Source organism: Momordica charantia (assembly GCF_013281855.1).
Source record: "Momordica charantia cultivar OHB3-1 chromosome 8 unlocalized genomic scaffold, Mcharantia_2.0 BLBB01000008.1, whole genome shotgun sequence".
Classification (NCBI taxonomy): Eukaryota; Viridiplantae; Streptophyta; class Magnoliopsida; order Cucurbitales; family Cucurbitaceae; genus Momordica; species Momordica charantia.
This window is the reverse complement of record NW_028275166.1, coordinates 11,372,877-11,386,914: the sequence shown is the minus strand read 5'-3', so window position 1 is coordinate 11,386,914 and position 14,038 is coordinate 11,372,877. Positions and strand designations below refer to the sequence as shown.

General features: G+C 32.3%; 1 protein-coding gene and 1 long non-coding RNA gene across 3 annotated transcripts; one reads left to right on the top strand and one right to left on the bottom strand.

Moving 5' to 3' along the window:
- Positions 1-2,001: 2,001 nt before the first annotated feature.
- On the bottom strand, positions 2,002-7,976 carry LOC111019919 (Pectin lyase-like superfamily protein). Of its 2 annotated transcripts, XM_022296439.2 has the most exons (7): positions 6,156-7,972; positions 5,509-5,640; positions 4,834-5,010; positions 4,160-4,204; positions 3,868-4,075; positions 2,874-3,064; positions 2,002-2,381 (listed from the first exon to the last, which is right to left on the bottom strand). In XM_022296439.2, exons 1-7 carry the CDS (start codon positions 6,510-6,512, stop codon positions 2,007-2,009), a joined length of 1,485 nt encoding a protein of 494 aa, XP_022152131.2. In that variant the 5' UTR covers positions 6,513-7,972; the 3' UTR covers positions 2,002-2,006. The 2 variants fall into 2 exon arrangements, with proteins under 2 accessions (XP_022152131.2, XP_087984408.1); XM_088128282.1 differs by having other exon boundaries at positions 3,868-4,204; positions 6,156-7,976.
- Positions 2,043-5,777, top strand: LOC148209507 (uncharacterized). Its single transcript, XR_015793258.1, has 3 exons — positions 2,043-2,213; positions 3,844-4,003; positions 5,538-5,777. It is a non-coding gene; the product is annotated as an uncharacterized LOC148209507 (long non-coding RNA).
- Positions 7,977-14,038: the final 6,062 nt, after the last annotated feature.

Here is a 14,038-nt window from a genome sequence, read left to right as displayed (position 1 = left end):
TGGAAGAGGCGACTAGAACAGGCGGTGACGACCTAGGCCAACAACGACCCATTTTTTCTACCTCTCTTTTATTTTTTAACTTCCATAGATTTTCTTTGCTTCTGATTTTTTTCACAACTGGGTTTGTAAAATCTGCTTGTGATAGGGTAGGTTTTTAAGGAAGCTTTTTTTTTTTTTTATCTTTTCAAAATTGCATATTTGAGTGGATTTTCAAAGAAAGTAGTTTTTTTTTTCCAAAATTTGTATATGCAATTTTAACCTTTGATAATATATATATATATGTATATATATATTTTTGGTTCCCTAACTTTCCTCTCATGGGCTAAATTTTACGATGCCCTTTTTTATTAGGTCGATTCCCTAATGTTAGAGTTTAAATTTTTAAAAGTTACTGCTGTAAATATGTGTTATAGTTTCTGAGAGTTATTTTAAATTATTATCTATTGTTTAAAACTTTTCAATTTAATCCCTATATATTAAAATTGATTAATAATAATTTTGTATGACGTAATAATAATAATGAGTGAATTACTATAAAATTTTGATGAGAACAAATATTATAAGAAGGTAAAAACTCAAGATTTTAGGAGAAATTATAAACTTTTCCCATTCACTGCACATTTTATACTCCTCTAAATTTCTCAATTCACCAAATAATGTGCCACATAAATTTACTAATTATTAATAGTGAAAGATTGAAGTGAAAATTTTATAAGTAAAATATTGTATTCTTAAAACATGAAAACTCAAAATTTATACCAATATCGTGCTGCGTAAATTGAAACTTTTTAAACAACATTTTCAACACCATTATTTTATCTAAAATTAAATTATCAAACAACATTTTTTATTAATTTTAAAATACTGTACAAAATACAAATTACAACTCTGGCCGGTCTCCGGTCTTCTCCTTCCTCGTGTCGCATCGCTATGTCTCTTCCCGCCATTTTTCTCTGGCTCTCAGCTCTGCGTGTAAACTTGTTCCTCGAATTTCTTATTTCAACTTGTTTGTAGTACTGATTATTTTCTTGTTTTTCTTTTTGTACTCTTGAATTAGCTCATATAAATTCTACAACGGAAGTGTAATTTCAAGCTGTTGGATCTTGATCCTTGGGACCGCCATTCAAATTTGTGGAATCTCCGGACCCAGCTCTCGAGCAAGGAATAAGCGCATCGATTCACTTGATGATAATTCGAAGAAGTCAGTGGGCGAATTGTTCGATGTAATGTATGAATAAGTTTTTAATTGGGTTTTTGTTTTTTTTTTTCTTTTGATTTGATGATAATCTGGTAATTAGGTATTATTCGTGCAAATCGTTTCACGAGGAAGGGTGAAATTTTTAGTTTGCGAGACTGACAGTGGCGGGGAAGCTGCAGCAAGTTCTTTGGCCGAGGATTTAGCACCCCGACGTGTGGCGAAAATGGAGTGACGCTACAAAATTCGTAGTGCCACAGCATTAGAGAACAGCGCCGCGGCGCTACGACACTTTCTATAGATTCATCATCTTCGTGTTCGATTATTATTATTATTATTATTTTTTATTTTTTTTTGAAGTGCAGAAGCAAATTTAAGGGAAGCGGCCGGCAGCTTTGAGAAAGAGGAAGAGAAAAAGTGACTGCAGCGTGTTGTAGACAGTCCGTTCTTGTGGGTTTAATAAGGTTTTTATGGTCCTGATTAGCCAATTGTCGGTAGAAGCTAGATAGCCATCGTTGTAGTATTTAGAGAGTACTCTAGTGCGAAAGAGAGTTCCATTTTAATCTTCACATCATAATAGAACTTCAAGATTAGACTTAGTCTCAAGTTTGGAACGAACTGGTAGATGAATTCTGAGCGAGGGCAATTGCATATAACAACAATATCACATACAAATATATATATATATATGACTATTTTTTTAGCATATAACACTTCTATTTCTGAGCAGTCTACCATGTAACTTACTCTCCATCAGCCACTGGATATTTCTATCTATAACCTACTAAATATGTAGCTGCCATTGCCAAGCTTAGCAAGAATCGCGAGCCCGAGCGATCGATGGATTGCCAGACTGCAAGCAATCAATGGGAGGGACAGTGGAAGTTTTCAGCTCGCCATATGCCTTCCAACAGAACGGTTCAGGCGAGCGGCCACTCCCCTCGAGCTGAATGGTGTCCAATGACACACCGGTGCAGGGAAGGCTGTCGCTGCAGGCCAAACGGACTGGCGTTTCAGTGTATGTTCCTCTAATGTTTACATAGTTTACTCCTGAAATTGCTACAGCAGAAGATCCGTTATTGCATCTGCCTCTGTCGCAGTAGTATTGGTCTATCATGATTGGAGTTTGAACGTCCGAAACTTGAATGTTGGAAAACAGTATTCCCTGTACTGAGCCTGAACCACCCTGCAATGGGCAAAATTTATGACCATCAGTTGTAAGGTTAATTTAATCTTGGTTTTGTAAAGGGAGTTTTTGGCAAACAATACAACTGGGAAAATATGTTAAATTAAAGACAAGTTTGTTGAACGGAGCAGGATAAGAAATAGGTTTTTGTGGTATGTCTGTTTCTTTGCTATGAGGAATTTGGGAAACAATAGAATCTTTATAGGGGAGAGATTCAAGGAGTATTACTTCCCGGTGGGGTCTGTTTCTAAGGATTTTTGTCATTATCAGTTAAGCGTTATTCTTTTGGATTAGAGTCTCTTTTCTTGGGGCATTCTTTTATCGTGCTATTTTTTTTTGTCCTGGTATATTTTTTCGTTTCTCTCCTTGAAGGCTCGGTTTCTTATGAAAAATTAAAAGTGGGGCAAGATTACAATCAATGCCTCTGGTTTTACTTGGCATACATTTATTACCAACTTGGAGTTAAAATTAGAGAAGAAAAGTTATATATACCTGCCATGTTTTTATTCTGACACCAGTCATTGTGTTCCGTAGTTTGATGTCGCGAACTGTGACATTGGAAACACATGCTTTTGTTTGATCGCGTCCTAGCCCTCCGATGCTAATTCCGTGGCCTGGTCCACAGTTGATGTTGTGTATGTATATGCCTGAGCTTCCAGTTTGTATGGATATACAATCGTCTCCTGTAGTTTGATTTTCATTTATGTAAGTTTCATGTTCACATCAGATTAGTTTTTAAGGGAATAAGATTCTATTTGGTAGTTGAATCTAAGAGTTTTTATTTTTTTATTTTTTATTTACTAGTGAATATATGTTCGGTTAAATGGTTTTTTCAAACTTGTTTTCACGGATGAGTTGCTTTCCCAAAATGAAGTTGATCTTCCTTCAAAAGTGAAAGCTAATACCATAGAGCGTATTCTTTTTTGTTGGGTCCCCAATAGTGTGCTTTGCAAAAATGCTTTTGAGGGCCTCAACCGTATCCTATGGAGTTGCCAGTTTGTTCAATCTGTCTGGGGCTAGTTCCCGAAAGTTTTTGGGGTGTCATTGGCTTGTAATAGGGACCGTAGGATGATGGTGGAGGAGGTTGTGCTTGGCCTCTTTTCAGGATAGAGGATGCATTGTAGCAGACTTGTTTTTTGCTATTTTGTGGGATATTTGGACTGAGATGAATAGTAGAATTTTTAGGGAGTGGGGAGGTCTCGGGAGAAGTTTGAGATTTGGTTAGATTTAATACCTCTGTATGGGTGTCGGTTTCTAAGACTTTTTGTGCGTCATTATTTTGGACTAGAATCGCTTCTTATAGGGGATCCCATTTTGGTGGACTTGTTTTTTTTATGCTACTTGTATATACTTCCATTTTCTATGAAAGCTTGGTTTCTGAATTCTAAACAATTGCTTATATTAAGTTGGAATACTTTTCAAAAGTTAGACTCTCATATGCTAAAGAAAGCTATTTTTGCAGTTAGTGCTCAAAATTGAGGATTACCACAAGCTAGATTGCTGTTTGAGATGATCACGTTCTGAGAGTTCTGCAAGTGAATTCCATCTGTGTTCGGGCTGTCACCGGGCGATGAAACGGTTAGGGAAAAGACCTGAACCGATGTGCAACCATCAAATTTCAGGTGAGTCTGTTGGCTATTTTGAATGGTTATTCCAGTGACTGTCACTCCATCACTTCCATAGAACCTAAGTGCCTGCACAAAAATATCAGAGTATTTACAAACAGATAACTTTGACCCATTTTTTCTACTATTCTCAAGTTTAAGCCAAGACTGTACTGTTGGTTTGGTGCTTGGAAGTTTTCCGCTACTGCTTTGCTCGTCCTGCATGAGATTAAAGCCATCTATAAGATTAAATTTACTGTAACCTATCAATTTTAAACTTTTGGGTTGATTGGTGATTTAACAGTGATTAGATAGCTGTTTGACTTTAAATAAACATTTTACTTAGTTTCTATTTGGTCAGTGAGTCTAAAACACCATCACTTTCGGTCTTTCGAATAAATTTAGTTTCTATTTTGTGCTTAAGTTCAATTGTGACAGGTTTGATCTCTGTAGTTTGAATTTAATATTTAATTGGTCCATGAGGTTTGATTTTAGTTTCTAATTGGTTAATGAGTGCAGTTACCGTTAGTTGACCTAATAGAATGATGATGTGGTAGTTATCTTATGATGAATAGACAACGAGAGATCTCAAGGACCAATTATGCGGTTAGCTACCACATCGTCATTCCGTTATGTCAACTAAAGATAAACTCAACTCAAGAACCAATTAGAAACCAAATTCAAACCTTAGGGACCAAGTAAAATCTAAATTCAAACTTCAGGGACCAAACGTGTCACTTTTAGAACTTCAAGGTCCGAATGGAAACAAAATTTAAAAATTAGTTACTAAATAGAAACTAAGTCCAAACTTAGGGATCAAAAGTGTATTTGACTCTTTAAGAAATTACCAAATTTTCATTTGTAGGATTGTATATCGGTGAGTCGTTCCACCAAGCCGAGCCTTGTCCATCAATAGTTCCTGAACCCTTCACTGTAATCCCTTTAAGTTTAGTGAACTCAATCCACTGTAAGAGACCTGAACCCCAAGCACTTGAGCTTGTTGGAGCAATGATTTTGCCATCCAACTGCATGTCAACATAGGAGATGTGCTTAAAAATATGTTATCAAGAAATTTTTTATCTGCAAACAAAGGAGCTTTTTTGGAAAGTTCTTTGTAGAATTTTTTTTTTTTTTTTGTATCAGAATCCTTTTAAATATTATAGCCCATTTGTTAATTATTCTATTTTAGCTTTTAAACACTATTTTCATCTATGTATTTCTTTGTTTTGCATCTACTTTTTAAAAATATTTTCAAAATCTAAGCTAAAATTTGAAAACTAAAAAAGTAGCCTCCAAAAGTGTTTATTTATTTTTAATTTGCCTAAGAGTTCAAATATGTTTCTAAAAAAAATGTTAAAGCATACCAAAGAAACCGTGAGTTAACAAGCTTAATGTTAAAAAAACAGATAATAAAAAACAAATTTGCCTCAATGAAAAAGTTCGGTTTCTTATCAAAAAAACAACAAAATGGTTATAAAATGGGGTCGGTCTTATTTTGCACTTAAGCAGTTATTGATTTTGACCTGAAATACAATGTTCGGTTGGCAATTAGGACCCGAGAACGAGATGGGGCCAACGAGGAATTCGGAGCCAGCGGGAACCTCCACAGTTGATCCCTCTGCATTGCAAGCTGCTTCCCAAGCTGCCTGAAATGCCTGGTATGCATACATTGTCAAGAACTTCTGTGAGATTTCATTTCTGTAAAGTAAAAATGCTTGTGCAACTTATATGTAATGAAAATTATAGGCTACATATGTGCAAGTCTTTGTGTAATATCTTTTAAAATTCTCAATTTCACTTGTGAAAAATTCTCAATTAAATCATTCCATAAAATAATTGTTAACAAAAAGTTGATGGATCTTTAATATATTTGAACACATGAACATACCATTTAGGTTCGACTTGACACACAAAACACAATCGCCTATTAACAAAATCTAAATCTAGTGGCATTGCTACCTGTTCAAATATGTTAATAAAACAAATAATTTATTAGCACATCAACCTTTTATTAACAAATTTGAATTGATTTTTCTATAGAAAGACATAATTAAGAAATTTTAATACATTAAAGATAAAATCGAAAATTTTAAAAGATCAAGAGCCAAATTGAGAATCACGTCGTGGAAAATGATAGAAAATGATAAAGTAAATGTCAACCTAAATTCACCTTGGTGTCATCTGCCCTTCCATCACCCTTAGCTCCAAAGTCCAACACATTAAAGTTGGAAGAACCACCTTTACTTGCTAGTGAGACTCCCACAATATTCTCACTTCCGACACGGCCACCGCTTGTGGACCTCGACGGGCCGCTACCTCCATGGTGGCGATGAACGTGGCGGTGGCAGCCAGAAAAACCAGTGTCATCTCTAACTTTCTTCTCAATCTCTCTACCTGACCCAGTTTTTGTGTGTGTCAAATGCCTGCCTTCTCTTGCATGGCAATTTTGCAAACTAAAACACCAAACGAAAACACAAATGAAAGCAACAGATGTAAGACATTTCAAATTCTTCCCACCCATCTCCATTTCAATTAGGTAGAGAGAGAAAGAAAGAGAGATATAGAGAGAGAGAATTTTGGGAATATGATTGAGAAGCAGAGAAGATGATTGGCTTGTATTTATAGGTTGAAAACTAGTTCTATATGGATGTATACTATACACACATGAGCTCCACAGTTGAAAAGACAACTTGGGTTATGACAAAACTCCCTTTACAACTTCTTGCTCTTCTGGTTTATTACATGTCTGACATAATTTTCTTTTTCCATCAGCTGTTCCACTTTTTATTCTCTTTCTTTTAACCAAATGCGAAGTATATGGCAAGAAAAAGATAGAATCTCATGGACTGAGATCAAAGCACAAATGGAACAATTAGACCTACCAAAAAGCGTCAGGAACACTAACAAGAAAGTCAACAAATATCTAAAGGATACAAACAGAAAAGAAACATTATATGTCTCATAAACGATACACGATATAACAGATCAGTTATAAAAATAAGTCTCAAGCAGACTCTATCGATGGTCGAGAACTAGAATGAATGCTATCACGCCAAGTAGTAGCATGAGCAACTATGGTAGAGACAACAACAAAAGCACTGGTCTCCATTAATGACCCTTAGATATATAGGAAGCAACATAGGTGGTAGAAACTTAACATTAGGTACCAATTTGAAGAGCATTCGTTTTACATCTCCTTATAGGTCGAGAGCTACTAGTTCAAGAGGTACCACATAAGCACTAGCCATTCCAACTTGATATGGCCCCTACTTTCCACAACCAACTCATCATTTCACAAACATAAACATCACTTTGAACAAAATGTAAAAAGAAAAATCAGGACTATGCAAGAAACAGCATGAATTCTAAAATTACATTATGTCCAAATACGAGAAATATCTTCAATAACAATTCTCCAACTTGATGTCGTGGAACATCATCCAAAATTTTTTTATCTTTTCTCTCTCCTTTGGATTAATTGAATTCGGCGGCCGCCTTCTTCCTTAAAAAAACAAAGCTAAGATTTGTGGGAATAACATGCCAGCAGAGGAAACAAACTGTAGACACACCATTAAGGACATTGATACACTACAAATCAATAGAGCCAAATCAAATGGAAAGTTATTCTATTTGAACCATCTGATGAACTCCTGATAATTGTGGATTGCTGATTGGCTGCACGTGAATGGCAGCCTTTTTCTTTCTTTCTTCTCTTTGAAGTTAGTAATTTTGCTGTATCAAAACAAACAAAATAGTTGTTTATCCATCTGAAAAATCTTCGTATTTCCTTCTTTATTTTACTCAGCCCTAACCCTTAATACAATCAAACAATACAGTTGGCCAAATAAGAAATATCAACACATAGTAAAGTAAAAATGTGTTAATATGGTAACAAGAAGGATTATTTGTGAGATTTTGACTAATCCATAGAAGATCAAATTGAAACTTTAAAACTACACCAACCAAATTGAAATAAAGAGCAAATTATGGAGACTAAATTGAAATTATGCCTTGATCTTAGGTTCAAATTTTTTTTTTCCGAGTACATCTCCGTAGCAAATTTGTTACTTAAACTTAAATAATATTAGTAGATTAGTTTTCTTTTCAAATAGTTTGGTGCTAAAGCATGACGTTATGAGTTCATTATAGGTTCAAATTTCTAATTTTCACATCAATAGACTATGCGGTAGGCTTTGTGAGTCAAAGTTAATAATGTTCAAGCTGCATGTGAGGGAAGAATTAAATCATTTTAAAGTCAAATTTATCATGATTATACTAACATTTATTTCTAGATCTATCCTCGTCGATAATTGTCAAAAAAACGATTGATCTAGTTTAGACGAGCAACATCTTGCTTATTCCAATATACTAACCAAAGTTTCATGTTTGGTGTCTCGTAATAAGCAAGATGTTGATCCACGAGGATAAATGTTAGTTATTAGTATAGCTCAATTAGTCACAATATATGTTTGATTTTTTTTGACAAAATAAACGCTGTAATTAAATATAATTAGATTATATTGCAAGAATTGTGAATTAAAGTTTTCGAAAATCTTTTGTTATAAAATTTAAAATTTCAAAAGTAGGTTAAATTATTATTTTGGTTCAAATACTTTCGACTTTAGTTCACTATGATCTTTGTAATTTTAAAATGTTCATTTTTGGCCTTATACTTCCAACTTTAGTTCATTAGTTTATTTTAGTTCTTGTATTTTCAAAATGTTACTTTCGTACTTATAAAAAGCGACCATTTTGATTCATATTTGCAAAATTTTAATACAAATTTTATTCCTAACAAAAACCCTTTAATATAAAGTCTTGGTTACATTTTAAGAAATATATTAAATATAGTATCTTGTTGAAATTATAGTAGAAAAAATGAGATTAAAAATAAAATTAAGTTACTAAAATAGTTGTTTTGTCAAGTACAAGAACTAAATAAATATTTTGAAAGTACAAATATCAAAACAAAACGGTATTTTAAGCTAAAAAGAGAAAAAAAAATAGAGATGAATGAAAACTTTGTCACTTATAATTTAAATAATTAAAAATAATGTGCATGGACATAATTAGGCAAACTTAGCTGTTGAAAATAATTAATTAGGGCAATCTTGGAATTAATTATAGTTAGAAACTGATAATTTTAAAACAAGATTTGCAAGTAAATGATATCATTAGACAGCTCGCTTTTATCATTAATGCAGATTTTGATTGACACGTGTGCGTGTGTATAGTACAATTATAGGGTATAGACTTTGTAATATATTTATATTGGTTGAAATTCGAAGCATTATTTTAATTGATGATTTTTTTTTTCTCTAGGACGAAGGAGAGAGAAATTCTTGCTTGGGTTGTTTATGCTCATTATATTAATATTTACCCCTAAGATTATTTAATATATGTTAAATATAAATTGTGTTCATAGATTATGGTGGTTGTGTCTATCTTGTCTTTCAACTTTATTTTATAATATTTAATGACTCATTTGAATTTTTTATTTTGATTCTAATAAATTTTTATCATTAATAATGTTAAGTTAAATTAACAAATGATCTTTAAACCAGTAGGATAAAATAAGGTGATTGTTGTACGTTGGAATTTATTTTCATAAGTGAGTTATTATTATTATTATTATTATTCTTTCTTTTCGATTCTATTGCATGTTGTGTTTCTTATGCAACTTTTTTTAAGGCCTTTTTGTTCTCCTTGGTAACTTGGGTGTGACAGATCCATTTTTTTCCTTCTAATATATATTACTTCTGAAAATAATAATATAAATAAATAACAACTATTAAAATTTTGATGGCCAAACTAGTGGAATACATTTTAAACCTTTTTTTCATGCAATTTCAAATGTTTTCTTCAATTAATAATAAAAAAAATGTTTTCTTCAATTAAATTGTCATTGTATAACCTAATTAAATTGATATAACTTTAGCATTCCCCGTCATCTAATTTGTCTCTAATAGTTAATTAAAAAGTGATGGTATGTGACTAACGTGAGTACAGCTCCATTAAAAGTTCAAATCTCCACAGTACTGTCAATCTAAACATGATTAAGTTGATAAAACACTCCGGCCCCGTTTATTTACAAGGAATCAAAATAAGAATATTATTCTTTTGATGTTGTTCATAAAAAATTTTCTAAAATCTAAACAAAAAATCTTTTGATGTAGTTTACTAAAATAGTTTGGAATAGAATAAGAATAAGATATATGACAATTAGTAGTATACCTCTTTGTTATTTCTAGCTAATTACAAATAAATTATTGTGATACTTTTTAATTAAAATAATAATAAATTTTAATTTATTTTATTACTATTTCATTGATAATAAATGTCAACTAAAGTAATTTTTTATTTAAACAGCCATCGTTTGATATAAAATTTTCTTAAATTTTATTGTTCTAATATTTAATAATAATAAATTCTATTTTAAAAAATTTATTAGTATTAATTAATAATAAAAAGTAAAATTTTAAAAAAATTTAAAAATTAAACAGAAATTTGTAATATTTTATAATAAAATCACATCAACTAATAAAAGTTGTATGCATTTTTATTAGAATAAAAACTATTAGTAGTACGAAAAATAATAAATTGTAAAACAATTAATTAAAAAGTTATGATCTCGCTAACAGGAGAGAGAGTAAAATTATAAAGTAATTATTATAAAGATGTACGGCCTAGAAATAAGAAATTAAAATGAATTGACAAGGTTGCAAGAGAATAATGGGATTACATTTTCAGAGGAATTGATTACAAAGTTTGAAATGGATCCACGAGTTGATTTAGATCTTTATGGCTAATCCTGGTTTAATAATTTTTAATTAAAAAAATTCATCCCATGTTTGTCGTAATAACAAAAAAAAGTGATGTCATGGGAGATAAAGCTGCGGAAAAAGAGGTAATGGTCGGTGGGGGACAAATTTAAGCTTCAATCTTCTTATTAATTATCTTTGATTGTCCCTCTGCCTCCATTCCTCTTTAGTCTTTCCACAACTCTTTTTTTTTTTTTTTTTCCTCTTTTTGAAGGAAGACTTTTGGTAATAAATATAATGATGAAGAGAGAAAAAAGATAGTGAGAAAAGGGAGAAGAAAGCCAAGGATCTAGAAAAGATGAGAAAAATATATTTTTAGTTGAGGTTTAGAATAGATGTTTATTTTATCTTTGAAATTTCAAAATGAACATTTTTATCCCTGAAGCTTGAAGTGGGTGTAGGTTTAGTCTCTAAAGTTTTAAGATAGACATTTTTGTTTTATAAAGTGTGAGAAATAGTTTTAAATAGTCCCGAATAGCTCTTTTGACCATTAATTGTGTTAAAATGACATGGCGCTGACTTGGCAAAGTATTAATTTAACAATATATTTGTGGGTTATATTTTCCTCCTCTCTTTCTAAATCTTCCTCTCACATCTTTAGCGAACGTCGTTGACGCTGTTGCCGCATGTTTCTATCCTCATCTACTACTTGCTGTTGCACCGTTATCCTCGTCGAAGTTGTTCTAGTCACACTCTCATACTTCTTTATGAAATATTTGTCCAATTTTCCGTTCGTGTTCGTATTTTCACTTTCAAGCTATGCAAGTGGTTATGACTCGAATTTGTATGGCTATTTTTTTCATAACTTTCTTGGAAATATTTGTCGAATTGCTTCAATTTTTAGGTTTTTCTGTTCGGATTTCTCCTTTCGAAACTTTGTAAATAGTTTGAATTCTGCGAGGGTGACGGTTCGACGATGGGTTATGGGCGAGGGTAAAAACGGTCGGCAATGGTGGCATCATTGGAGATGGGGAGAAGTAGAGAGGAAGAGAAAGGAAAGCATGACCCACATATATTATTAAAATAATATATTTTATCAAATCAACGTTATGTTATTCTAACGCAACTAACGGTGGAATGAGCTATCAAGGACCATTTAAAATCATTTCTCAAAATCTCAGTCATGACCAAATAGACACCTACTTTAGATCTCAAAAATCAAAAGTATATTTTTTCCAAAAAGTTTTAACTATTCATTTTGGTTCTAGACTTTTCTATGTTTCTATTTTTGTTAAATAAAAAAATGTGTGCAAATGGAGAAGGGGTACATGGATGAACTAGTACAACATCTGAAGATCCTGAGATCATAGAAGCATAAAAGGCTTAATTGATAGTTACCACCGACCTATACTAATAGGGTACACCTTCCTTTTCAATTGCTCAATCGTAAAACTTCCAAAGTTAAGCGTTAATAGATAAGAACACATTCCAACCATCCAAAAAATATAAATTTGTATCAAATTCGAACTAGTCACTAATCACAATATTGATGTATTGAACAAACTCATATATCTGAGACATTGTCACTATAAATAAAAATCATAATTCCAACCGTCGTGATTAATATTGTCATAATACAAGTAAGTCGATCGATCAAGTAACCCAACTCTAAAGAAAAATCATTATTGATAGTCCAAGACCATACATATTGATAGATATAATTACTATTTATTTGATTAATAGACATATAAATTGAAAAAATCACAACCATACTCAACGATAAAACAATCAGAAAAGACCACATACGTCGAAGGTTTTTTTTGTTGCCGTCGAAAAAAATAGAAATCCCACCCCTATTAAAATAGGATTCGGATGAATATTGATATATATATATATTCCATAAAAAAAAGTGTATTTAATTTTAAACTAATTTTTTTTATTCACCGACTCTTATTTCTTTCCAAAAAGATGATAGAACAATCTTGAATCGGGTGACCATTTCCTTAAACTTCGAGACTTAGATATTTTCAGATTTAAAATATCAAACCCGTGTCTCAAACGCTCTATTATGAATGAGAGAGAGAGGGAGTGGATGTATTGGGTAATTCCAAATCTAAATTCTCTAGATGGGTTGAAAAATAGTTTGGAAAGTAGCAGAAAAAAGGCACCGAAAACGGCGGCGTATGACATGGAGAAAAGGAAAATTGCATGTGAGTATTGGTGTGTTGTCAATGCCCCACTTAACGGGAAAACCGTTAAATCGGTTCATCCCGGATCTCATGCCTTCCCTTATGGCGTGGGACCCACCCCTCTCTCGAGGGTCATTACAAAACAAAACAAAATAAACTGTTGAATAACAATGTTTTTATTTTTTGTTTTTCTTTTTCAAATTTATTAAAATTCTAAAACGGTTTTTTTTTTCTCATTTTTAGAAATATTTTCAAAATTATATATAATTTTTAGAATAATCAAACAATCTCTTGTTTTGGATTCTAATTTGTTATGAAACATAAATAAAAATATTGTTTTAACGTGATTATATTCATGGATGTAACAACAATTTTATTTTTCTTTAATAAAAAAGAGGAAATAGAAACGAAAACCAACCTTCTCATCTTTTCTTTTTAACTTTGTTTTCAGTTTTCTTATTTTAGAAAATGATAATTGTTTGATTACAATTTAGTTGGTAACCTGGGATGTTATGACTTCTTAGGCTTAAAATTAAAAAAATACCTTATTTTTAATTAAAAAAACTATACTTTTTCTTTTCTCCAATAACTCTATGTGCCCTATTAATGTTCCTTCTCGTAACCTGAAGATTTGTAATTATATAAATTGAGGTTATAGACAACATTGGTAAACACCTCATACAAGTTAGAATAACAAGAGAACATTTTTAAACGCACCAAAATATTTTTGTTCTTATTCTTATAACAAACATTTTATTTTTATCGAGTGTTGACATTGTTTTCCAACTGAATTCATAGGTCGGTTACGAGCTGATGTGGACGAGCTGTTGAGGTGCTCACAAGTGAACCTGCACAGGGAACAAATGTTCCGACACCCAATTAAGTTGCGAGTTCAAAATGTTTAGGTCGTTCTCAGAGGAAATAGCGTACCTCATGAAGGGCAGAGTGTCCCCTTTATAAGCAGGCGGGGAGACAAAGCCGTTGATGCTGTTATGATTGACCGTTACGGATGTCGGCCCCCAGGTCGGTGGTCGAACGTGAGGTCAGATCTCTCAGGTCGATGGTGATATCCTCCTTCATCTCAGCTCGATGTGGGTCGAGTT